General features: G+C 56.8%; 1 protein-coding gene across 9 annotated transcripts in view; it reads left to right on the plus strand.

Annotated features, from left to right (window-relative positions):
* Positions 1 to 26,309, plus strand: part of BAIAP2 (BAR/IMD domain containing adaptor protein 2) — a 70,750-nt gene that overhangs the window by 31,660 nt on the left and 12,781 nt on the right. For 7 of the 9 annotated variants that reach the window (XM_066237739.1, XM_066237735.1, XM_066237741.1 and 4 more), the window contains exons 4-8: positions 11,373 to 11,434; positions 11,724 to 11,795; positions 12,190 to 12,327; positions 24,137 to 24,289; positions 26,049 to 26,273. In XM_066237739.1, coding sequence (XP_066093836.1) covers positions 11,373 to 11,434; positions 11,724 to 11,795; positions 12,190 to 12,327; positions 24,137 to 24,289; positions 26,049 to 26,273 — 650 coding nt within the window. Of the gene's footprint in view, positions 1 to 4,364; positions 4,669 to 8,400; positions 8,444 to 11,372; positions 11,435 to 11,723; positions 11,796 to 12,189; positions 12,328 to 24,136; positions 24,290 to 26,048; positions 26,274 to 26,309 lie in introns of those variants that run through there. The other 2 variants (XM_066237742.1, XM_066237743.1) reach the window with 2 other exon arrangements.

The following is a 26,309-nucleotide window of genomic DNA, read 5'->3' on the forward strand; positions in this document are numbered from 1 at the left end:
GGCCTGGGGTCTTTTCTGAGCTGGGGAGGGGTTTCCCGTGGTTTCTGTCCCCTGGAGAGCAATAGTGCCATGGGGCAGAGGAGGGGCCTGTGCCCTTGGAGAAGGGTGGGAGCCACACACCCAGGTCCATGCGGCCTCCTGTGGCCAGACATTAGTGTTCGCTCTGCCAGGTGGGCTGTGTTACTCACTTCCTTGCTTTGGGTGGAAATGTGAAGAAAACCCCACTGCACTATTCATATCTTATGGATCTCATCATGCGGAAGACTGCTCTTGGAAGAGCAGCAAGGCTGGTGAGTGCTGAGTCAACTGGGGTGGAGTCCAGTGGACAAGGGAGGTGGGGAGGGGTGCAAGGGAAGGCCCATCTGTCTCTCTAAGCTGCAGCTGTTCGTCCAGCTCAGCCCGTGGAGAGAGACGTTAAATCGAGTTGAAGTCCCAGCCAAATCCTGTGTCCTCCTCTGCACATCATCCAGATCTCAACCCACGAGCTCCATGCCCTCTCCCTGGCAAGTTCCTGTGAAGTACCCCCCAGCCACTGCTGTGTGAGTGCCTGAGTGCAAATCTCAAATTTCGAGGACCATGAGCCCAAGAGGCCCGGGGCAACCTGAGATGATTCCAAAATGCCAACAGACCCTGGTATGGGGCATGCTGCTCCAGGATGTCACTTGGAGCATGTGGGGTGGAGGCTCTAGACAGAAAGGCCCAGAGGTGACAGGCAGCCTAAATGGGCAGGGCCGCTTGTGGCTGGCTCTCCTCTCCTTCATTTCAAAGCCTTGGCCGCTGGCCACTGGGCACTCACTGTTGGCACAACATTGGTACAGAGGGGCTTCTCCAGTCCTGCTCTGTTTCAGAGGGGCATGTGATCGCCATGGCCACACAGCCATGATATTTCTTTTGGTTATGCCCCCAGGTCTCCGACTCCCTTTCATGTTTTGCCTATTTTGTAGGTGGGAGAAGACCCCTACTTGTTTCTCCAGGTGGAAGCTGGCAGCTTTGAGACCAGCAGGGAGGACATTCTGGAGGGGGTCCCAGTGCTGCCTAAGCCCCATGGTCTGTGGAGATGTCACACCCCGTGGCCCTGCACTGTGCCCACCCATAATGAGAGTTCTAAGTCTGTGCCCTGTTCAGACCTATACTAATTAGGTCCTGGAGGTGCTTTTCTGCTTGAGAAGCCACCAGAATAATCGAGCATTATGGATGTCTGCTTCAGAAGGTTCTAGAAGGTGATGTGTACTCCCAGCCAAGTCTGAACAGCTGACCTCTTGGCTCAGAGCCCCGCTGCCACCAGCAGAGACAGGAGCAGGAGCTCTGGCTCTTCCTGAGAAGAGAGATACCTAAGAGGGTTTTGGTGCTTTTGGTGACCATTAATGGCCAAAAAGAATGCCATGACCACACAGCAGCAACAGTGAGTCCCACCCGCCAGCTTGCCATCCAGCTGCAAAGACATGGCTGGAGGAGAAGGTCCCGTCTCTGCATCCTCAGCACCGTCCAGGGCACTGAGGACTCTTCCACACACGGCTTTGCCCAGAAGGAGGTGGAGCCGGGACCCACACCCACCCCAATGCTTGCACACGCGCGCGCGCGCGAGCGCGCGCACACACACACACACACACCACAACATGGTGCACGCACACACATACCAACAAAGCACACAGTCACACACACATGCGGTCTCGCAGCTGCAGAGCCCCAGCTGTGCTGGTCTCAGCTCCGCTTCTCCTGCACTGGTTGGCAGATGCCCAGAGCCAGTGCCTGGGCAAGGTCAGAACTCCAGCAGGTCTGGAGCTGCTGAGTTCCTCACCATGGGCTTTGCCAAGGGGCCAGCAGAGTGATGAGCTCCCCTGGCCCAAGGACAGCCTGTGCTCCCCCCACCCCCAGGCCAATTCAGCTGCCCAGGCTCCATCAGGCAGCTCCAGCAAGGTGAGGTGGCCTGGCCATCTTGATCAGGGAGCAAGGGTTTCTCCCGGAACCCCTACAGTCCTGTCTCGTGGCTTCTCAAGTTCTCAGGGTCCTGCCGAGACCTTCCTGCCTCCTATGACACCAGCACTTGGCCATCTGGCCTCAGTTCCAGGAAGTGCTTGTGTTACAGAGGGACAGCATGGGGGCTCTGCTCTGAGTCTCACCAGTCTGTGGCCTCAAGGCCACTCCACCTGGTAGTTCCATGACCTCCACCCCTGTCTGACACGGGGTGCCACCTCTTACAGAATCCTGGTGCTGGAACCCGGCGTCTTGGAGGGCCTCTACCTCTGGGGCACAGCCAGCAGCCCTGGGGCCACACTGCCTTCCTTGGCAGCTTCATTTCTGGCTGTGTTGGGGTACAACCACTTGGCCAGTCATGCTGCGTCACCCTGGGAGGGGACACAACTGACCACGTCATTTACTCTTCCTGCTGTGCTGTCTGTCACCATCACCACAAGCTCAGCTCAGGCCCCTGGGCTCCTTTGAGGGAGCTGTCACCAAGCCTGTCTCCTCAGGCCTGTGCCGTATTGGCAGAAATGTGTTCTTTTTTAAGCCTAAATGGGGTGTTAATTAAAATCCTTGCAAAATGCTGTCACTGCTCTTTTGGGATTCTGGGTCCCGCGTTACAGTCCTGGAGGAAATTCCGGCGCTGCTGCTACCCCTTCCACCATCAAAGCAGGGATGGGGCTGCACAGCTGGCTGGACCTGTTGTGAGCGGCCAAACCCTGGGCCTAAGTCTCCCCCACCTTGCTCTCTGTCTCCTGGATTCAAGCTCCTTCTCAGTGTTGTTATTGTAGATTATACAAGCATGTTGTCTTTTCTGGAAATAAAACGCAACCTGAATCTTCATAAACGTTGGTGTTACGAAAAGCACAGCACATGGAGGTCCTCACTCTAAAGAGTCTGAGACCCTAACTTCAAAGGGGGAGTGAATAAACACTGGTGTTGCTAAACGTAGGTTTTACTTGTTTCAGGTGCTTATGAAATGGCATTCAGATAAACAGAACACTGGTCTGGGTGAGATCCCGGGAAGGTTAGCATGCAAGGGCAGGTGGGGACAGGACTCTAGTGTGATTGCGATGAATGGGTCTCAGCAGGGGTCACTGAGCGTCAGGAGGTGCTGGGCTGCTGTGGCACAGAGTCCTTGCACTTCTGGTAGGCGGGCAGGAAGGCAGGCGGGTTAGGGCTGTGATGTTTGATACTACATCTCAAGTGGTTTAAGAATGTGTGTGCGTACACATTTCTACGTATATCTCAGAAAAGGAGGTAATGCAAATGTAACACACCTAGGAGACACAGGTGAGGGCGACAGCAGGGGAAACGGGTGAGGGCGGAGTGGTGTTTGCGGTATTCTGGCAACTTTTCTGTGGGTTTGGAGGGTTGTTCTGGAAGGAGACTGTGTTCTGTCTCCTTTAAGCCACACAGAAGGGTGGACTTTGCAAACCATGACTCATGGCCCTTTGATGGAAACCTCTGGGTGTGGCTCTGAGCCAGCCTCAGACCCACCCACAGATCCTGTCTGCCAGCATTCGATCTTGGGGCATTGCCTGGTGCTCCTGTTGAGTTAAGCAGGCGGCAGGTCTGTGCCTGTGCTGCTCTGGGGCCCAACAGCGGCCCCTCATTCATTTCCTTCCACCTCCCCTCCCCATCTGCTTCCAGGCTCAGGGGCCTCAGCCTTCTCTGAGCACCCGACCTTCCGTCTGGTCCTCCAGGCCCACTGTCTGGGCAGCAGTTCTTCCTTTTTTCCCCTTGCACTTTAAGTTATTCAACATAATTCTTGTACTCTAAAAGCAAAGTATGAACACCTTATCTGAAATGCTAAAGAGTTACAAAAAAAACTTATAGTTCTGCCTGTAGAATAAAAGCCAAAAAACAGCAATATCCACATTGCAAGGTAACCCCAAAGGTGGGGGCATGTTCTGTGATGGCCCTTCAGAGCCAGCTGTCAGCTTGCTCACCAGTTTCTGAGAGAAAGGTGGTACGGGGTGTGGGTGTATATGTTTACAGGAGCTAACATGGGGAACCTGACCCCAGAGGGTAGAGGACACAGCAGGTGCAGGGGCCAGTTTAACAGGAACAACAGCTGGGTGAAAGCATGCTCTTTTCTGAGGGGTCCAACCGGCCTTAGGTCACCTGTGGGACGAGGAAATGTGTTCCCAGCCTGGCACGGCCACCTGGAACCCTGGTGCCTGCTGGCTTCACTGCACTGACTCGGACTGGAAATTGGGGGCCTCTATCCAGGAAGCTGGAGGACTCCTCCCTCATAGGCACAGACCCAGCCCAGCAGCTGCCTGCAGCCAGATGAGGCCTTCCCAGGACACAGCTCAGAGCTGCCTTCCCAGCCTACCTGAGTGAGGATTGCTCCTGCTGACTGACCAGAAAAGTGACAGAGCTGAGCTGGAAGGGACATGTTATGGACAGAGCTTGAGTGGCTTGCTTATTGGGAGGAATGGAGCTGGAACAACTCCTGGGATGGCAGGGTGGAGTATGTCCATCTCCTCGTCCGTGCGGTGATGGGTGCCGCATGGGAGGTGGTGGCAGCGCTCTCCTGGGAGGGCTGAGTCACCTGGGGTTGGGAGAGGGCGTGAGGCCAGGGGCTCCAGGCAGTGGCAGTGACTTCCTGGCTGTCACTCTGTTCTCTGTCCATGTGCTTCAGTGCCTCCTCGGCTTCATCTGGCTTCTCCAGGTTCACGTGTGCACAGCTGTGCTGCAGTAAGTTGGAATGCCCTTTCTGCAGGAAAGTTAGTCGTTTCAGCTTCCCCAGAGGTGGGAGCATTTCCACAATGGGGCCCGTGGCCGCATTCCTCTGAGCCCCCAGTGTGTACTCTTGTGGGTTGGGGGGGCTCTGCCTTTTCCTTTCCATCTCTTTTGGGTGGTTTGAATGTGGAGTGGGAATGCTGCCCATGGTCATATCTATTTTGAGATAAGAGAGCTGGAGGGGCTGCTGGGGCAAGAGCCGTGGGACGTGCTGGACCTTCCCAAGCAGCTGGATGCCGACCAAGAGCTGACGGCGGAGCTGGTATGACATGGCGCTGCTTTCTTCCTCGATCCTTGCTGGACATCTCGGTGGCGCCTTAGAGGACCCTGGGACTTTTTGCCAGAGCTGTGTTGTGTTCAGAAAGGGGCAGAGCCCGGGTGCTGCACTTTTGACTCCTAGAGAGTTCTCTTTCCCTCCTACTAAGTCCATTCTCCCTCTGAGTGTTCAGAGCCGTAGCTCCGGCCTCACTTACCTGAACTCTCACATCTGACTTGAACCTGAGAAATGACCTCTCACTGACTGCAGTTTACACCAGAGTGCATCTTTCCGCCACGGCAACCTCCTCATTCCCACTTCTCTTCACTCAGCCTCACTTCTCTACCTGCCTGTCATGTGTCTCCCTCTCCCCATAGGCAGGGCCTGGTGAATGTGTCACCCAGAAGGGCCCCTATCTCGCAACAGGTGCTCCTGGCAGTCCCCAAGCTTGACCTGGTCAGTGTGAGACAAGCCGTGAGCAGGAGTCCTGGCTGGGAGCTGGTCCCCGCTGTCTGGGTGACATCCCTCCTGAGGGTACTGGCCTACGGCCTCCTGTTGGCACCTCGGGATCCTCCAGTGCCTGGAATCTCTTATCTTCTCTCGAAGAGCTGAGTTTGGGGAAATACTCTGATGGTCTCTTGGCTCTGAGATGTCGTTTTTCTGACCCTGTGTCCCTGTACATGTGAAGCCATGGCAGACGTCTCATCTCTGTGGTTGGGCTGTGTGCTTTGCACTGCTATTCTGAAAGTTCTGGAAGTACTGGGCAAGGCATGACTGATCTTTCTCTGTGGCTTGCATCACAGCCAGTGCTGCTCTGCTAGGGTCCTGACCTGGCCGGGAGCTCCAGGGCGGTTCTGGGTCTCCTGTTCCCACCTCTGGACACTCCTGTGAGTGCCAGTCCTTCTCACGCCCTTGTCTGGACTGGGGCCTCCACGGAGTCATCTTATCCTCAGCTATGTCTCAAGCCGCATTGTGCCCCATGTATGCTGTGGGGTCTCTCACTGGGGCCCTTAGGGCCTCCGCCCATGTCCTGTGCCCCATGTATGCTGTGGGGTCTCTCACTGGGGCCCTTAGGGCCCCGCCCATGTCCTGTGCCCCATGTATGCTGTGGGGTCTCTCACTGGGGCCCTTAGGCCCCGCCCAGGTTCTGTGCTCCATGTATGCTGTGGGGTCTCTCACTGGGGCCCTTAGGGCCTCTGCCCATGTCCTGTGCTCCATGTATGCTGTGGGGTCTCTAACTGGGGCCCTTAGGGCCCCGCCCATGTCCTGTGCCCCATGTATGCTGTGGGGTCTCTCACTGGGGCCCTAGGGCCTCCACCCATGTCCTGTGCCCCATGAATGCTGTGGGGTCTCTCACTGGGGCCCTTAGGGCCTCTGCCCATGTCCTGTGCTCCATGTATGCTGTGGGGTCTCTAACTGGGGCCCTTAGGGCCCCGCCCATGTCCTGTGCTCCATGTATGCTGTGGGGTCTCTCACTGGGGCCCTAGGGCCTCCACCCATGTCCTGTGCCCCATGTATGCTGTGGGGTCTCTCACTGGGGCCCTAGGGCCTCCGCCCATGTCCTGTGCCCCATGTATGCTGTGGGGTCTCTCACTGGGGCCCTAGGGCCTCCGCCCATGTCCTGTGCCCCATGTATGCTGTGGGGTCTCTCACTGGGGCCCTAGGGCCTCCGCCCATGTCCTGTGCCCCATGTATGCTGTGGGGTCTCTCACTGGCGCCCTTAGGGCCCCGCCCAGGTCCTGTGCTCCATGTATGCTGTGGGGTCTCTCACTGGGGCCCTAGGGCCCCGCCCATGTCCTGTGCCCCATGTATGCTGTGGGGTCTCTCACTGGGGCCCTAGGGCCTCCGCCCATGTCCTGTGCTCCATGTATGCTGTGGGGTCTCTCACTGGGGCCCTAGGGCCTCCGCCCATGTCCTGTACTGAGTTTCTCACCAGGGTCTCCGGGGACTCTGTAGCGGTCAGTGGTAAAATGCTTCAGCAGAGAAGCAGAAGTTGCAGCCCTGGTGTCCCCTCTCGCTCATGACCCCAAGATCTGCTGAAGCCAGCTCCTGCTAGGGGGCCAGCTGAGGAAGAGCACCCCCCAGGACAGCCATTCGTGGCTGCTGGGCTCTGATGGGGGCAGGGTGCTAAGTCACCCAGGCCTGCTGGGGAAGCTGGCTGCTAGCAGGGGGTCAGTTCTTAGCGTCTGCACTTTCACTGTTCATGTTGCATATCTATCTGCCCCAGGGGTTCAGGCTAACCTGGAGCAGGGTGGTGGCCAAGGGTACCTGGAAGGGGCCGCTGAGTCTTGAAGGCTTGTTCTCAATCTGGAAGACCTTCAAGAGGGCCTGGCAGCTCTGCCATTTCAAGGTTCCAACCCCACAGTGGTCATGCACTGGCTGGGGAACCTGTTTGCTTGGCTGCCTTGGGGACTGTTGGCCGGTGGACTGTTTTGCAGTAAATGGGTAAACACACATGTTGTATAGACTACAAATCTGATTTAGGGTCACCATTCTTGAAGGCACTGGTTATCACAGCTGCAGACAATGGCAATGAACAAAGCATGTCCACCCACAGCCATGGAACGGTGTGAAGACTGATGTGGCCACCACCTGGAGAAGCCTCGGAAGCCTGCTCAGGGAGAAAGACTCCACTACACAGAGTGTCCAGGGCAGGGAAACCCACACAGACTAGGCAGTTGCTGGTTGCCAGGGCCTGGGGGCGGGGGGGAGTGTGCTGATGGGGACAGGCTTCTTGGAACATTTTGGAATTGAGGGAGGTTCTCATACTGTGAATGCCCTCGAGGGGCACACAGGCTTGGGCGGCAGCGACTCCAGTGTCTATCCTTGTTGGAGCTCTGGTCTTCACTGGAAGGCTTCATTCAGGCTTCTGAGGTCACCTGACCACTGTCCCACTGCACACAGACTCTCCTGTGGAAGGAGATGGCATATCCTGCATGTGCCTGTGTGTGCCCATATCTGGACATGCGTGTATGTGTGCATGCACAGACTGGCTGCCCTGGCCTCTCTCTGCTTATCTGCTGGGGGAAGGCATTGTGACGTGAACTGAGTTTCGCTCTTCACCTAAAGATTTGAGGCCACATTAGAGGTCCCCAACAGTCCCAGGAGTGTGAAAGCTCACTCCTGCAGGGAGTGACTCACCACTGGCCTGGCCTCGTGACTCGCAGGGTCAACACTGGGTGGGACGGTGACAAGGATATGACATTTTTAGGTGCCTCTGTAACTTGGACACTGTTTGTCCCACATGTACCCCATATCTCCTGTACCTCCTGCTGGCCCTCACCCTTGCGCCACTCCCAAACCCCCTGCTGCTGCCCAGCCACCTGGCTTTGAGTTTGCTGACTCATTTGTCTTGGGTGTGGCAGGTGCTGCCTTCCCCTGCCTCTTGTCCACTGCCCCCTCCGCGGCACTTCTCGGAGTCCTGGCGGTCCTGTCAGGTGGTGGCTTCTGGCTCGGAGCTCCTCTGGCACACAGGTCTGGCAGGGCTGGGTCTGAGCTGCTGATTTAAGCCTGGTTTTTCAAGTTTAGGACTCACCTGTGCCGTGGACCAGAGACCTGGATTCCGGGGCCACGGCATCAACAGTGAGATGGCTGGGAGAGGCACCCTGAGTCCTGGGTGGGTGGGTCTGGGGAGGGGCCCTGCCCCGGGCTGTCCTTTGAACGCAGGAGGGGTGGAGCGAGTCATGGTGCCCAGAATGTGGCATGGTTCCTGCTGACTCTGGCTCTGAAGACCCTCACCAAGGACTGTGAGAAGGACAAGGAAAACTACCACTGATGGCTGAGGTGCCCCATGCTCCACAGGGAGGCACAGCCTTGTGGCAGGGTGACCTCCCCTGCAGCGTGGCTCACACACAGACCACCGCCCTGTGCCTGGTTGGCTTTTGGCGGCCCCTCCTTAATGCAGTTGAGTTCCCTGTGGGCTGTGTGGGCTGCCACTGGCTTGCAGCTATGAGCGTTGGGCTTCAGCTGCGTTTGCAGTGTGCCGGCTCCAAAGTGGGACTCTGGCCAGGTGTGTCGGAGCTTGTGCCAGCACAGGCTTCACAGGAGCTTGTGACACAGTGCTCTGTCAGCATCAGGGAATCCTCTAGGACCTGCTGTTCATTGCTGTTGGGTTTTTCTGATGTTCTCCTGAGCTAGTAGGTGCAGTCTTCCAAGGAAATTGTGTTCTCAGTTTGCTCTTGACGTGAACTTACAATTTGAGGGTCTAAAGGATATGGCTGATGGTGTGCGTGCTGCCCCATGTGAGACCATCACCTGCTTGCTTTGCATCTTATTTACGAACTTGATACCCCTTATGAGGGTCATGGGGTCATGATGGGTGTGTGAGGGCAGTGCTCTGGGATCGAGCAGGTACTACCACCCCCTGGCTTCAGTTTAACCACTGGAGCCTGCAGCCCGGAGAGCTGGGCAGTGGACCCAGAGCCCCAACACAGGAAGAGCCCACGCCACAAGGACACAGAGCAGACCCCAGGTGGTTTCCTAATCCTGGAGCTTGGCTGTCATCCTGGGAAATTACAGAGCCCTGAAAATCAGGGGAAGCAGAGGGGCTGGAGCCGTCCTGGGCTTTCGGTCTGACCTGTGCATCTGGGTTTTCTGTATGTGCTGTTCTTATAGCACAGAGGTTCTCAACCTGTGGGTCGCGACCCCAGTGGGGGTCAAACGACCAAAACACAGGGGTCGTTTAAAGCCATCGGAAATACATATTTTATTTTAAAGTGTATTGTATAATAAATATGTATTTTCCAATGGCTTTAGGTGACCCCTGTGTTTTGGTCGTTCGACCCCCGCCGGGGTCGCGACCCACAGGTTGAGAACCGCTGTTATAGCAGGTTGGGTCAGTGGGCACTGTTAGGTTATGGGCAATGTCCAGGACCCTCAGTCCCCCAGGGGTGCTGGCGGGAGCTGGGGACCCTGCCAGGGGTTGTGAACTGGGCAGGGCAAAGTGGCAGCAGCCTGCCTTTTCTCAAGGGCTGTGCCTGGGCCGTGCCCACTTCTGTTTGTCCCAGAGACTTTCTTTCAGCCAAGGATGGGAGCAGGCTCCATCATGTCCCCTCAGGCTCCATCCTCCTCCACCCATCCCCCAACACCTCAAACCTCTGGTCAGGATGGAGTGGGGGTGGGTAGGAGATGGGAGACTCTTGAGTGAGGCTGGAGTCCTCTCCTGCTGGGACTGTTCAGCCTCAGCGCATGTGGCTGCCTGCATGTGGTTACAGCTGTAGCCTGACCACAGGAAACCACAGTAGACATGGGACCTGGTCCAAGCTGCCAGATGAGTCTGAACTCCTTAGAAGCACTCTCATTTTTTTCTCCTCCTCCCTTAACAGAATCTGTACATCTGATGCAAAGCCAGGCTTTTAGGAATATGACCCAGTAGTAACCAGAGAATAACTCAGGACCTCGACAGAGGGTGGGGCGCCTAAATGGCGGGAGCCACTGTCCTGTGCCCTCTGACAGCCCAGAGCCATTGGGAGGCAGAGCTGTGGCCCTGCAGGGTGATGTCCCAGCAATGTGGCCAGTGACCAACCATTGATTGGGCACCTGTCCTGCTACTTGAGTAGGGGCTGGTAGGTTCATGGGCTGAACCAGTTGGCAGAGATCCATCCACAGATCTCCATGGTCAATGCTCTGTCTGCTCCGTGGCTATCAGGGTAAACACATCGTCACCAGTGTAGAAAGGCCAGGTGATCAAGAGAAGCTGGTCTTCCCCTGATCCCAGCTGTGCTTCTGGGAGGGAGCTGCACCCAGGTGTGGGGGCATCTCTGAGGGCAGCAGTGTGGTTTTGGAGGGCAGTGCCATCCCATTAGGGCTTCTTGCAGAGTCTCTGGAGCTTAGCCTCATTGGAGGCTGAAGACATTCCTTGTGGCTATCCATGAAATGACCCTGTGTGTCAAGTGACCCCAGGTGGCCAGCTGTGAGCAGGGATGGGACATGCTGGTACAACCACTCAGGGACAGGATTTGCCAGAAAGTGACCGCCCTCGAGGACAGGGTGGGCAACCTGCTCCATTTGCGTGCCCTGCCTGTCTCCAGAAATGGCCCTCAGCAAAAATTTGCCCTGACAGCGTTCCAGCCCCTCCCTATGGAGGCATTTTTCTGGGGGTGGGGGTCCTTCCTGCCCATGCTTCCTGACATCCCGGCGACAGCTGCACCTTGGTGCTGACACCTTCCTCCTGCAAACGTGCCGCAGGAGCACCAGCACCTCAGAAGCTTTGTGGCTCTGGGGAATGCCAAGAGACCGACCTCCGAGTGTCCTGGTTCCCCTGAGGCCCTCAGTGCACCCATTGCTGCCTGCCACCCACCAGCTGGTGGCCCCTCAAGTGTGATGTCCTGCTTAGCCACAGTGGGGGTGGTGGGGACATTGATTGAGTACTACCCCCCCCCCATTTTTCTTTCCCACTGTCCAGGAGATGTTCTTTTCCAGATGGCTGAAGTCCACAGGCAGATTCAAAACCAGTTGGAAGAAATGGTGAGTCCCAGTCTGCCAGTGTGGTCCTGGGGACAAGGCAGTGCAGGTGGGCCTGCCGAAGGCCAGGAGGGTCTGACATTTAGATGTCTGTTCAATACTCCTCTCAGAACCTCCTGACTCTGCGGGGCTGACCTGTCTCTGAAGGGTCAGCTCCCGGGTCAGATGGAACCCTCTTTTCCACTCGAGTGCCCGCCTGCCTGTTCCTGGGGCAGGACTCAGCTTCCTTGCCCTGCCACTGCTCCCAGCTTGCACACTGGGGCTGACTCCGCTCTGTTCTCTCCCAATGCAGCTGAAGTCCTTTCACAACGAGCTGCTCACACAGCTGGAGCAGAAGGTGGAGCTGGACTCCAGGTATCTGAGTGTAAGTAGCCACCCCTACACCTGCCCTGCTACACTCTGTTACTGTTTACATTCTTGTTTCCACCTGAGAGGTGTCAGCTTTCACTGAGCACCCATCCAGTGGTCCCTCTGGCCCGACATTGCTGCCCTGGCTTATTTGAGACAGAGTACATCCTGGGTAAACCCTTGCACCCAGTTCTGCTACAGCCTCCTCTCTGCTGCTGTTAATAGAGAGGGTGACGTGACGGCCCTGTTCTGTGGAGCCCGCACAAACTTCTTCTGATCTGCTGTGACTCCACAGTGCCTATCACCATCCCCAGCCAGGAAAGAGCCAGGGGTGGGAGGGGTGAGTGTGCTCGGGAGCCACAGGAATAGCGGGGTTCACTCGCTGCTTTGTGTTCTGTCGTGTGCGCCAGGCTGCACTGAAGAAATACCAGACAGAGCAGAGGAGCAAGGGTGACACGCTGGACAAGTGCCAGGCCGAACTGAAGAAGCTGCGTAAGAAGAGCCAGGGCAGTAAGAACCCCCAGAAGTACTCAGACAAGGAGCTGCAGGTAGGCCACATGCCGGCCCGCACTGGACTCTGATAGGGACACGCGGGGCAGGGGGAGCCAGCCTGCATGACGACTCTTCCCTCCACATGGGGACGCTCGCCCTTTAGTGAGCAGTGAGGGGCAGCAGCCTTTGCCTGCACCTCCCCCTAGCCAAGGGTGGCCCTCTTGATGGAACTGGGCAGAGCCAGGCCCCGCTCTCCTGACATATTTCAGGGGCAGCAAATGCCCCATGTCCCAGAGTTAGCAGGGTGGCCGGTGTGGCTTGGTTTCCTCCTGTCCTACTCTCAGCCTCAGTGGGGTGTTGGAAGGTTCTCCAGCAAAAGCATAAAGACTCAAATGGACTCTCCCACCCCTGTCCTCTGTGTTCAGGCCTCGGAGAGCAACCCCAGACTGTTATTTAATCAGCGAGTGCTCACCCGCCTGGGCGGGGCCACCGGGTACATGGCCTCTCAGCAGCAAGAGGCAGATGGTGTTGGAGGGTGGGGGCGGGGGACCAGCCTTGTGTTGTGTCAGTCAGCTCTCACCCAGCGTTGCAAGCATAATGTGGTGAGCAAGGCAGGGATTTAAGACAGCAGAGCCCCCGATGGGCCTGGCACTGATACACCTGATTCAACAGAACCTTGGCCAGTAGACAAGGTCAGGCCTAGAGCATCTTGTAAGGCCACACGGAACTCATAGATAAGGAGGAGAAAGAAATCAGGACTACTTGTTTGTAAAGAAAACATCGAGAAACAACTTCCTGGCCAGTCAGAGGGGCAGCTTCTGGGAAGCACCCTGGGGCGAGCATGGGTGTGGCACTCGGGCTTGATCCCTCAGTGCTCTGAGCCCCAGCCTTCTCACTAGCTGTCAGGCTGGTAAGCCTAGAGCACAGCACACACAGCTGCCAACTGCTGACTGGGCGTGCATGTGTGTGCACATGTGCGTGTGAGCAGTACAAGGACTGCCACTCATACGTGCCCCTCGCCTCACCCCGGGACTGAGAGCCCGGTCCTGCCCATGGAGCGTGGTGTACACAAGGAGTTGGGACCTGCTCTGCCCCATGCGTGTGGGGTCACCGGTGGAGAGGATGGCCTGGGTGATGGCTGATGAGAACCATGGCCTGTGTGGGAAGCAGAGCACCGGGGCCCGGGCCGGAATTCTCTGTACCCAGCACACAGATGCTATTCTGGCCACGGCCTGCCGCCCCTTGTTTATCCTTGTGTTCCTTAGCATTGCGATGACAGACCTTGCTCTCTGACTGTGCCTTCCCTTGTTTTCCCACATTTGTAGTCTTGGGGACCACCCATGGCTCATTGCTACCTAAGGCCTTTCCTCAGTGGCTGCCCTGGGGTCATTCCTGTGACTTAAGTTCCTGGCAGTGGGGCTGCGAGGCGGCACCTAGAAACACGCATGCACAAGTGTGCAGTTTTGTTCTTTGTCCCACCCTTGATGCATTATGCCAGTTTGCTTCTCGAAGTAAGTTTTGACTTGGGAACAGCGTCCCTGCTGCCTGGGAGGGGAATAACAGCCTCAGCACCCTTGCAGTTGCATTCGAGTTACGTTTGAAGGAACGTCAGGTCTGGTTTGGTGACAGGCAAAGGGACATGAGGCCCACTTGTCCAGGCTTAGCTGCCTGTGCACCTGTCCTCAAGGTGCTTTTTTTTGTTTAACAGTTTAAGATATAATTCACATATGTAACTCACTCATTTGAAGTATATAATTCAGTGGTTTTGAGTAGACTCACAGGTTCACAGAGCTGTGCAGCTGTCACCACAGACCATTTTAGAATATCTCAGCACCATAGAGGGAACCCTGTACCTAATAGCAGTGACACCCCACCTTTCCCCAAGTTTCCATCTGTCTCTGTGGACCCTGGTTCTAGATGTTGCGCGGGAATAGAGTCTCACAATGTAGCCTTTTGCGTCTGGATTCTCTCTCAGCACAATGTGCTCAGGGTTTGTCCAGGCTGTAGTGTGTGTCAGCCGTGAACTTGGAGGTTCCGTCCTGAGCTGGGCCCTCTCCCTGGACCACTGGCCCTGCTGTGACTAGCTATCTGGGAGCTGTCAGGGTCTGCAGCTGAAGGGTTGATTAAGGTCACGGCTGGGAAAGGACAGGGCCCGAGAAGTTAGAGGCATGTGGGCTTCTGCATTCGTGGTGTTCACTCCTATGTGATGTGAAGCCACGCAGGCTGAGCTGCTGTCTCCACTGAGTCATCTCGACCCTTCTGTGTCTGGTCCCCAGTGGCCTACCCCCCCGTGGCCCTCCAGCCCCCTCTGCCCATTGGGAACCCTCTGCAGGAGCATGACTGCCCCATATTCCCTGCTCCACTCTGGATCCCAGACCTGCAGAGCCCAGAGGGTGGATATGCGCGGCTGTGTGGGGCTGGAGAGACATGTATGGGCTCCCCAGACCTGAGTCTTTCTCTGTGGGGAGCTTGGATCTCCTTTTTTCCCTGAGGGGGTTGCCTCCTGACAGTGCCCTGTCACCTCAGTGCAGCCTTGCTAACCCTGCAAGATCTAGTCACCTCCTCTCTGTGCCCCTGCTGGGCACTCTTCCTGCCTGGAGCTCTCGCTGAACAGTCTTCCAAAACTTGTAGCCGCTTCTCTTGTGGCTATCCCCACCTGGGCACAACTGCCAGGCCATAGCAGTTGGGTTTAGGTTTGGATCCTGGCTCTACCCTTTCGGCCCTATGGTCCAGTTAAGCTCAGGATCTTCTGTCTCGGTTTTCTCACTTGTGAGATGAGGTACTTCCCCTCCCTCCCTGCTTTGAGCTCAGACAAGAAAGGCCCCTTTCCCCTCTCCTGGGCAATGCTAGCTCCTCTCCAAACCCCTCTCTGTCATTTGCTCCCCACAAGCCTACCTTATTTCTCTTTTGGTTCTTAACCTCAGGTTTACTGTGGTCAGTTTCCTCAGATAACTGAGTTTCTTCTCGAATGGGCTGGGTGCTACATTCTCATGTGCCCCCTTGGTGCCCAGCATAGCACATGCTCTATTAGTTCAGTTGGGGGGGGGGGCGCAGAGGGACCATCCAGCACTGTATGATCTTTGTTCCCCATGGTGTAAAGTCCCATGTGTGTGCTGAGGGGAAGGAGTCCTGGGAACCAACGCCTTCAGCTGGAGGGAAGCCCACAGCCGCCTGTCAGTCGGTGTTTCTGACCTGTCCAACAGCCTTGTTGAGATCCCCAGCCACCTGGGCTCCTTGGCACCTGGGGCAGTTCCTTGTGGTTCTCACAGCTGCAGGATGTTGTGAATCCAGATGCACTTGCTCCAAGGTCTTTGCAGTGGTTCCTGTGTTGCCTTTGGTGGGTCACTGGGAACTTCAGCAATTGTCCCCAAGCCTGGAGAAGTGGTGGGAGGGGCAGGTGTACCCATGCGCTGTCACAGGGTAGGGACTGCGAGTCCATCAGGTTTGGGCTTCTAGGTCTGTGTCCTTGAGCTGACTAGAAGGTGGGTCCTGACCCCAGGAGGCAGGAATGGCCTGGGGAGCCACTTGGGGTTGGGCATCGGGCCTTTCCCCTGGTCCTTTGGAGACTCTTTAGAGTCTGAGGTCTCTCACACTCAGCAGGGCCCTTCTCCCGAGGGCATGGGCCACGTGCAGCTCAGTGAGCAGGTCAGGCAGATAGAGGCAGGTTCTGCACCCCACAGTTAGCATAGGGGCCCTGCCTGGGGGCCTCGAGTTGCAGTAAAGCCCCTTGTGTGGCTTAAGCTGCCCTGCTGGCTCCCCTTGGCAGAGAAAGTGTTGTTCCCAGACTCCTGAGCCCACACAAGTGCTTTTTTCAGGTGAGTGCCACTGCCGGCCAGCTCTAGTATGTGATTGTAGGTGTGGGCTTGCTCAGAGCTCGGGAGAGGTAGGTGGTCTTCTCTGAGAGTGGATCACTGGGATCACCTTGTGCCTCCTGGAGCTCCCGCCCTCCTGCTGTCTGCCAGCCTGCACTTGAGCTTTGTGAGTGTGAGACTCACCGGGGGGGAGGGGGGAGGGGGACACGAGACTGCCTTGGAGGTCAGGGGGTGCTGGTCCATCACAGGCCCTGCCCGCTCTGCCCCCAGACCTTTGGCTACTGGGCACTGCTGGAGGCCCATCCACCTGGGCCAGCGGCTCAAGTTATACAGAGTGGTAGTCACTGCCCATGAGGTAGAAAAGGGGTGGGAGAAGGGGGGTGACCCAGAGAGAAGTCGGCCAAGGGTGTCCATCTGTCTGTCAGTAGTGAATTCCCCTGGAGCAGCAGTGGGTCAGAGAATTTTTTTTACCACTCTAAAGAATTGCTGGTAATTGAGACTGTGTTTTGGGATTTCCATGAACAGAATTGGTTCTAATTGTAGGTCAGGGAACAGGCATGGACGCATTTGGGGCACTAACTGGGACAGGGTTCTCGTCAGAAGTAGGCGTGCTCCAAGCCTGCCCTCCTGGGCGAAGACTGTCCTACCTCTAGCTAGTCATCACTGATGGATGTGCCTGTCCGCAGAGGAGAGCACGGTGGACACAGTGTGTGGAGGACATGCCATGTGTCAGGGGTGTGTGGTCACAAGCCTTACCTGGCAACCCTGCCCCTTTGGCCTGGGGGTACCAGCCGAGTATGGTCCCTCCCCAGGCATGCAGGTGTGAGTGCTTGTGCTGTAGCCTGATGGCCAGCTTCTCATGGCTTCCAAGTGATTGTGACTGGCACCAGGCCGTGACCTGCTGGTGATCTCCAGGGCTTCTGACTGAAAGGTCTGGGCAGGAATGTGGCAGGTCCAAGAGTTGCTGTTCTGTGCAGAGTGAATTAAGGTCAGGGGTACAGATTGTAAATCAGTGGAACTTGGGTAAAGATTTCCTTTGCTTTTGTTCCATTTGTCAGTTCCCCCCAAGCCCAGCCCTGATTGAAATAGACTGAACACAGGGAGGACCCTTGTTCTGGGAGGGGCACTGTGACTGTTAGAAAATCCTGTAGTCCTTTCTGTTTTGGAGGGTGCATGTTCTTGTGGGGTAGGCCCAGATCTTGCGTGCCCTTCTCACTCGTCTGTAGGCTCTGGGTGGTGAGGGAGAGCCACCAGGACCCCAGGCAGTGTGGGGGCTACAAAGGCAGCAGGGAGCATCCAGGGAGAAAAGGCTGGAGGTGGATCGGCAGAGCTGGGGTCCCTGCTCAGGATCACCGGAGGTTCCAGGTGCTTTTTGGCTAAACCTGCTGCTTGCTCGGTGTATAGACAGCTAAGGCCCCAGAACGTTGGTGGTTTTCTGACAGCCCAGTCGTTGGAGCTGCTGATGGAGGCAGGGTCCTGCTGCTGTGGAAGGCAGAGGGCAACCCACACACTGCCCTGGGGCTGAGGTTGCCAGGGTGCCCAGAGGGCTCATTCAGGCCCAGACCCAGACCCACCGTCCAGGTCCCTCTCTGGGATGAGGGCCATTGGGGGAGGAATGACAGGCAGCCCCACTGGTTGTGGTTCAAGGGCTCAGAAGTCCGAGGGGCCTGACTAGGTGGTGGCGCAGTGGATAGAGCGTTGGACTGGGATGCGGAGGACTCAGGTTCAAGACCCCGAGGTTGCCAGCTTGAGCGCAGGCTCATCTGGTTTGAGCAAAGCTTATCAGCTTGGACCCAAGGTCGCTGGCTCGAGCAAGGGGTCGCTCAGTCTGCTGAAGGCCCACGGTCAAGGCACATATGAGAAAGCAATCAATGAACAACTAAGGTGTTGCAACGAAAAACTAATGATTGATGCTTCTCATCTTTCTGTTCCTGTCTGTCTGTCTTTGTCTATCCCTCTCTCTGACTCTCTCTCTGTCTCGGAAAAAAAAAAAAAAAAAAAAAGAAGTCCGAGGGCATGGCTCCATAATGGCCTCACGCTGGCATTGTTTGGGCCTGGTTTTGATGAGTCAGGCAGTTGCCCCTACCTGGGCTCGCTGCTTCTGGGAGCACGTGTGTCCCAGCTGTGGTCTGAGAGAGGGGAATGGTGCCTTCTATTTAAGGCATGTGTAATTAACAAAGCAGAAACAAAAAAACTGTAATTTAGATCATCAAGGATAATGGCAGAGGCCGGTGCTGTTGATATGTGGCATTTGACACCGTGCAGTAGTTGAAGCCCTGTGAGCTTCTGCTGGTCTCATCTTCAAAAAGCTCCTTGGAGCTCAAGGCAGCCTGTGGACAAGAGTCAAGTCAAGGACCTCGAGGGGAAACTGTGAGAGACCAGAGGCCTCTGATGCTGTGGGGCATCCATGTTCAGAGGTCCTTTGAACCCCAGGACCAAGCTGCTGTGTCCACCTTAGCTCCCCACCTTCCCAGATGGGCGCAGGGCAGTGGCCTGGAGGCCTCCTTAGGTGGCATCAGGTCTGTCAGGCCCTCCTGAAGTGGCTACGGTGAAAATGTGGGGAAAAACAGAGGACATTGGTTTTAATGATATATTTTATTTAGCTAAACGTGCCTGGAATGGTTTTTCAACACTTAACCATTGTAAAAATGTTAATGAAACATTTTGCATCTTTTTTTTCTACTAAGTTTTTGAAACAAAGCATGACTTTGGCACCTACAGAACCTTCGTGGCCTCTGATCTCCTCCAGATCTTAGGAAGCAGAGCAGACCTCAGACCTGAACAGAGAGGATCTCAAGGGGTGTCACACACCCTGGCAGCCCTTTGGGCCATGGCTCGTGGCACCCACCCTGTGGATTTGGGGTAGGTTGCCTGTGGGCCTCAAGCCTTAGTCAGTGCTCCTAGCTTGCTGGTGTACATAAGTGGCTCCGTGCTCCCTCCTGGGAGTTTGGAGCACTGGGCATGGGAATTCCATGGGCACACACCAGCCAGCACACGCTGAGTCCCCATGGGTAGCTGGGATCTGTTGGTCATGGACCCCTTGCCAGCCTCTTCTAGAGAAATGGGAACCTGGAGCTCGTGATCCCTGAAGCCTGCCTGGGAAGACTGCGCTTCCTTCCAAAGGATGTTCCCACAACACGTACTCATACAGCAGAAAGGCCAGGCCCATGGGCAGGACGGGCACAGTGCCCTCTGCTTAACCCCAGTCCAAGTCTTGCTCTGAGCGCTCATGTTTATATGAGATTTTCAGGGTCCTCTGGTCCACTGAACTGTGGTCATGGCTCTGCCACACCGAAGGCCCAGCAGCTCGGGACTTCACCTGCTGACCCTAGGATGGCTTTCCTGATCTTGGCCTGAGTGCCAAGGGGGCACAGACCTGGTCCCCAGGCTCTAGGGAAGCCACTGGCTGCAGCCAGCAGGTACAGTGATTGCAGCCCGGTGTCAGGTTCTCGCTGTCCCTGGCGGCACAGCGCAGCTGGCTGGCGCCCTCCTCCCTTGGAGCGTGTTCACCTGCAGTGACAGATAATTAAGCTCACTCCTCAGCTGAGGGGCCTGCAGGGGCAGCACACAGTTTCTGCAGCAGCCCTATCGGGTGAGGTGACTCAGAGGCTCTGGGTCTGTTCTAGAACACCTCTCCCCCTCTGAATCACAGGCTGGCTTTGGAGGGAAGAGGAGACATATGTTCTGATCACTTTTGTCTTCTTGGATTACAGGGCTGTTCAGCCCAGGGTGACTAAGTGGGAGCAGTCTGTGGGTCTTAGATGCTTTCAGCTGGGTGTTTCTATAGTTCTGTCGCCATAGCACCCGCTAAGCAAGGACTAGGCAGAGGCAGGGAGAGGCAGGGCACACGGAGCCTGTCTACTGTGGGACAGGCTACTGTTGGACCCTTTTCAGCTCCCATTACTAAGTCATCAGAGATGTAGGGCTGGGCTTTGTTCTGCCCTCTGAACATGCCAGAGAGCTCAAACACTTTCCACTTAAGGGGTGCCCCTGCCCATAGAGTGGGCCAGAGAGGCCTGGAGCCTGTAGAGGTGGGAAGCTCCTCACTTTGCCTAGATTTCCAGGATCTTGCTGGGAAAGGAGGTCAGGACAGCCACTGTTCCTCGACATAAGTGGCAGCCACGTGTCCTGGCCGGCTAGGGCTCTGCCCTGGTCAGAGTGCTTAGTGCTGGGCAGCTGAACAGCCCAGGACTGCTGGTGGAAGGGGTTTGCTCTCCCCTATCAGCTGCCTCTCTGGCCCATCGTGTAGCTAGGGCAACATTTCTGCTTGCTACCCCAGAGGCATGGTCCCTGGGGAGACTCTTGGTGGCCCCCTTGGCCCCTGCCTGAGCTGCCCTCCCCACTGAAGCTCCTGGTTCCCTCTTGAGACCTGTCTTGGAATAAATGGAAATCTTACAAATGAAACATCGTGCCCTCCTGTGAATGGGAGCCTGCCAGACCTTGCTAATGAGGCCAGGGCCCTACATCGGCACGCCCAGCATGGGTTTTTCACTACTCCAGAGAGTGGGGAGTGTTGATGCTAAAGACGTGACCACAGCCTGGAAACCCAGAAACCTTCGCAGGCCTGCTGAGCAGCCGAGGGGCCCCGGCTGGGAAGGAGCTGTGCTCAGCAGTGTGCTCAGAGCTCTGCGCCCAGGGCTGTGTCCCCGTTTACACTGCTGTCCTGGGGCCACCGTTCAGGCTGTGCTTGTTCTTCTCCAAAGTACCCATTTAGATGACAAATGACCAACCCTCTGGGTGGTCTCCCTTGGGCCTTCCTGCCCAAGGCTACTTGCCAGCTTTTGTTAGCACTCAGCGTTTTTCCTGGGCATGGGGTCTCCACATGCCTAGCTCACCTGAGCCCACATGTCCTCACAGGCCTGACTGCCACTGGAGCTGGTGGGGACACTGGAGCAGCCCCCAGGGAGGGTGGGAGGTGGTAACATAGGACGGGTGGGTTAAACCTCCATCTGCTTCTGAAAACTTGCAGAGGCTTCTGAGGCTGCCTCCTTACGGGGCTCCTGGCACCACGCTGAGCTCCACTGTGTGTGTGAGGACAGGTGTCCTTGCCACAGGCTGGTTGATGCCTCCAAGGCCACATCACCAATGTTCCTCATGGGCCCCTGGGGGGGGGGGGGGACAGCCACGAAGCAGGGCCCACGAGGACCTTCCAGCACCGCAGTCTAGTGCTGGCTGCTGTCTTGGTGATGGGGCTGGGGTGGAGGCGCCAAGGGCGTGCATCTGTGGTCCCCTCTTCCTGCATATGCCCCTCTCTCTCTCGGAGTGAGCTGTGCCCCTGCCAGACCCTTCAAACCAGAGTGTTTACAGCACCTGGGCCTCTGGGCCTGTCTTCACAGGCACCTTTTGGGCCTTCTAGACCGTGGCTTTGGGGTGTGAGCAGCTCCCTCAGCAGGCACTCTGTCCACCATTGCAGCCAGGTGGCATCTGAGGAGTTGTCCCCCCATAGCATGGTCTCACCCACTGTGCCTTGCATAGGTCCCCAGGGTATCTGAAACTGCAGGCTCACTTCCCTGCTCCTGGAGGAGGCTTGGTGCAGGGGCAGGAGGCACTGGTAGGCATACATTTCGTAACTAGAGGAAAAGTACTCTGAGCTGCTTGGGAGGAAGGGGAGGCGGGAGGGAGAAGGAGAGGGATAGAGGAGAACAGAGCACAGTTAGCCAGGGGAGCACCCTGGAGGCCTCTTGCTTGTGTCCAGACCTTTCTGCAGGCCTGGCCAGGCTCCCCCCCCCCCCCGTGCCATTCTGGGTCCCCTCCGGCACATTGGTGGCAGGGATCAGGGCCTTATTCCTTGAGGCTGTGGCCTTGGTCTGAGAGTGGTTGAGACCCATTTAAGTGGCTCTCCCCAGGGAGTTCAGTGTGGGAAAGTGGGTGGTCTGCAACAGCGGGGTGGGGGGGTCCCTAGTTCTGAGGACAGGGGTAGGCAGTCTGCCTTGGGTGGTGTGGCTGGCTTGTGCTGGCAGAGTGCACACTGGTGAGCGTTGGGGATGAGCCTACACCTGGAAGGCGGTCCTCGCCCCTCCAGCTGAGTGCTGCAGCAGGAACAGCCTGCTCTGTCCTCCCCTCTAGCCGCCCACCCAGGCTTGGCACCACCCACCTACGCTGTGTCAGAGCTGGCGGGCGAGGCCGTGAATCAGGCTGCAGAGGCTGCCCCCTCGCGGCCGGTCTTGCCCCTGCCAGAGGATGGGCTGCTCCAGGGTTAGAGATGATTCTGCAAAAGCTGCTCAGGACCATCCCAGCGGTCGGGACTGTCAGCCCATACAGGGAGCCCTGAGCGGGCAGGCTTCTCCTGCCTCCTCATCGTGGGCTTCATTGCAGAAAGTTTCCAGCCTGCGAATCAGAACATCCGGTGAGCCCAGCATCAAGCGTGTCCTGTGCCGTCCCCTCGGGTCTGGGTGTGAATTAGTCACTCTCCAGCTCCCAGTGCTAGCTCAGCCTTCCTGGTCAGGGTGGTTGGGGATGGTTGGAATCAGGATCAGCAGGAGGTGCCACAGAGCCACACATTGCCACCAGATCTCACTGAGCAATCTGCCAGCATGATCTCACGTGTGTAGCTGCCAGGGTTGGGTGGTGGTGGTGGGGGGGTAGGGCAGGGATCAACAGGTGTGTACTCCCAGGAGACAGAGGAGTCGCAAGCATGGGACTGCCTTCTGTAAGTTCTACTCAAATCTCATTTGCCAAAGCAAGTCACCAGTGGGCTGACTGGGAGCTTTGCTCTGCCTCTAGGGCAGGGCCAGCAGGCACACCTGTGGGAAGGCAGGGGTTCCTCTTCTGCGGCAGGCCCTGCAGGAGCTATTCATCCAAAGTTGCCTCTCCTTTTTCTCCCTGTCACTCACTTGTCAAACTGCTTGGTTCTCTGTCCAGTGACCTCCTGTGGTCAGGGTTTGCTTGTGCCATTTTTTTATGATTCTTTTTAAATTTTGTGAAAATACTTAACAAATTTACCATTTGTAAATTTAGGGCATTTAGGACTGTCACATTGTCATGTAGTTATCACCACCATCCAACTCTAGAACTTCACCCTAAACTGACACAGTTCCCACTGAACATCAACTCACTCCCCCTCCCCCGCCCAGCCCCACCCTCCTACTTCCTGTCCCTGAGCCCACTACTCTAGCCTTGGGCCATCTTGAACATGTTCCTTGAGCATTTCTGGAAACTGGTAGTTGGGTCTGGAGAACTTGGTCAGGTTGAGATTGTTTTCATTTGGGGTTTTTGGTAATGCCCTTTGTGAGTATGTGTCTGACATTGGCTGATAGCCATCAATGACAATACTGGGGTATTGGGGGCTATAGAGTTGCACCGTCTCAAGACCTGAGGGTGGGTGAGCAGTGAGGATGGGCTGTAGGTCCAAGGGTGGCTCAGCCACCCGCCATCTGTCCCAGCAGGTTCCCAGCCTCACACAAGGCAGCACTGCAGTAGGAAGGTCGTGGCTGGGCTACTTTTCAGTCCTTGCCCTGTGAAGGCCTCCTGGACCCCTACAGCCCTCCTCCAAGCTCTCCTCTTCCCAGGAGTATGAGGTGGCATGGCCCAGCACACCCCACCCTCAGCTGCTGGGCTCCCTGCTCTCTGGGGTGAGCTCTTGTTTCATCTCCTCCATGAACTCACCTTCCAGGAGCTCACTTCAGCCTGTACTCATCTTAAAAAGAGCTTCCAAGTGGTTTTACCTGTCTCTGAGCCCCATCCCTAGATCTGAGCCAGACGGGGAAAGAACTGAGCCTCACAGCCCTCCCTCCAGGAGGGCTCTCCTCCATCAATGTCCTGTCTCTGCTTTTCCTGTGCCTCCTGTTTGAGCTGATACAGGTTCTGGAAACATCCACACATGTAGGCCATGGTCTCAGGTAGGGGCTGGCCTGACACCTGGTGTGGGCAAACAGTGCCCACCCCTCTTGAGAAGAGCCCCTCCGAGATGAGCCTGCCCCTCTGCTGACCACCTAGTGTGGGCCCCTGCTGGAGGCAGGACCCATGGCCACGCAAGGCGAGTGGTATGGTATGACAGATCTGTGGAGTACCCTGGCCTGGGTGTGGTTGGACATTGCCCTGTCCTGTACCACAGTACATTGACGCCATCAGCAGCAAGCAGGGTGAGCTGGAGAACTACGTGTCCGATGGCTACAAGACGGCACTCACAGAGGAGAGGAGGAGGTTCTGCTTCCTGGTGGAGAAGCAGTGTGCAGTTGCCAAGAATTCCGCCGCTTATCACTCCAAGGTGAGGCTACATGTGTGGCAGACACGGTCGGGGAGGGGTGACGAAAGCCATGCCATGCTGATCCCTGGGCGTTTCGTGTTCCCCAGGGAGAGGGTTGTAGGAAGAGGGGTACCAGGTCAGAGGCTGCAGACGTTGCTCAGAAACTGCCAGGTGCTTTTCTGAGCACATTGATGGGCAGCCTAAGAGGGTCTCCTCTTCTAAGGACCAGCTCCTTGGAGGGGCCACACTGCCAGGAAACCCTTGTAGAAGTTGGCTTAGCCCCTGTGGACACAGGCTCCTGCAAGGAGAAATTGCAGGAGCTGAAATATTCCAGAACATTCAGGGAGCTCAGAGCTGCATAGGTTCAGTGGGTCTGTGGGGTGTGCATGCACATACTCACCTGCTTGATCTGAGACTTGGTTTCCAGCTCCTGTGGCCTGGCTGCCAAAGAGATGGGTGCCTTTTCTCCACGGAAAGGCTCTTTCCTGTCCAGGCCTACCCCAGGGCCACTGTCACAGGTGCAAAGCAAGGACTAGGCTGGGAGGGCTCGCTGGCAGCTGGGGAGTGGAGGCAGGCACAGCCTCCACCTGCAAACTGGGCACCCATGCTCCAGCAGCAGTGTCCCAGCAGGGGTCGCTGTACCATCTATATGGCTCCAGGTGGGCTGCAGTGGGCACTGTGGCGGGTCAGGGAGAGGTCAGGCCCTTTGGTGCCACAGGCAGGATAGCCATGTCCTTGGGGCACCACTCTCTGAGAAGTGACACCTGACTTCCCAGGCAGCTGGACCCAGCCCCCTGGGGGCGGGTTTAGAGAGCACAGGCGCCCAGACTGGGGCGCCAGGGCAGGGTCTCGCAGCCTGTGAACAGCAGCCAGCCACCAGGCGTTGCCTTGGTGCATGGCCCTGATCCTACAGTAACAGAGGCTTCATTACCTGATAGGGCCCAGAGTCACTCTGGTCGTCTCACATCGGCAGTCGCTCAGGGGCAGTGCCCTGACAATGGAATTGTTCTTGCTATTGCTGGGTCCCTGCTGGTCTTTCTCATGAGCACCTCAGACCTGTCCACCGTTTATCTCCACCAAGAGCCAGATAGTAAATGTTTTCAGTTTCAGCCATGGCTCGTGGAGGTGGCCACAGGAGATGTATGAACAAACAGACATGGTTCCAGTCAGACCTTATTCCCAAGACAGGCCAGCCCTGGGGTGTGCCATGCTGGCCCTGGTCTAGACAGCCAGTGGCAGAGGGGCTGTGGCCTGCTTAGCACCCTCTGGGGTTCCCAGGTGGAGCCCCTCCCCACTCAGCCCAGCTTGGCTTCACTGGCCCCCTTCTCCGCAGTCCCCTCCCTGCCCTGAGGTTTCCAGGCCCCGTCTATGGGGACAGCTCTTCCTAGTATATGGCTGTTTGTCCATGCAGGGTATGCCTATTCCAGGGCTGACCCTGTGAGCCTCTGTTTGTGTCTCATACCGTGGGCCCCAGGGAGGCCCCACCTAGGTAGGCCCTGCTTTGATCTCATTCTTGATGGTCCCTCAACTGCACCACGCGCTAGAGCAGACCACCTCCCCCAGGCTGGGGTTGGGGACTCAAGTGGCTCATGTGGCAGTGAGGCATCACCTGGTGAGAAGTAGCTTTCAGCCCCAGCCAGGTGTTCCCCTCCTGGTATGGGGCTTTCTTGTGAGGCCCTCCAGTGCTGTCAGGGCCAGGGCTGCATCATGAGGTCAGCATCAGGCTCTGCAGGGAGGCTGCGGTCAGCCGGCTCCACTCTCCCTGCTTCCTCTGCTTTAGGGCAAGGAGCTGCTGGCACAGAAGCTGCCGCTGTGGCAACAGGCCTGCGCCGACCCCAACAAGATCCCAGACCGTGCCGTGCAGCTGATGCAGCAGCTGACCAGCAGCAATGGCGCCATCCTCCCTGGCACCCTGTCGGCCTCCAAGTCCAGCTTGGTCATCTCAGACCCCATTCCGGGGGCCAAGCCCCTGCCAGTGCCCCCTGAACTGGCCCCATTTGTGGGGGTGAGTGCTCAACCTCCGGAAAGCCTATGGGTGTGG

This window comes from Saccopteryx bilineata, chromosome 6, assembly GCF_036850765.1.
Source record: "Saccopteryx bilineata isolate mSacBil1 chromosome 6, mSacBil1_pri_phased_curated, whole genome shotgun sequence".
NCBI lineage: Eukaryota > Metazoa > Chordata > Mammalia > Chiroptera > Emballonuridae > Saccopteryx > Saccopteryx bilineata.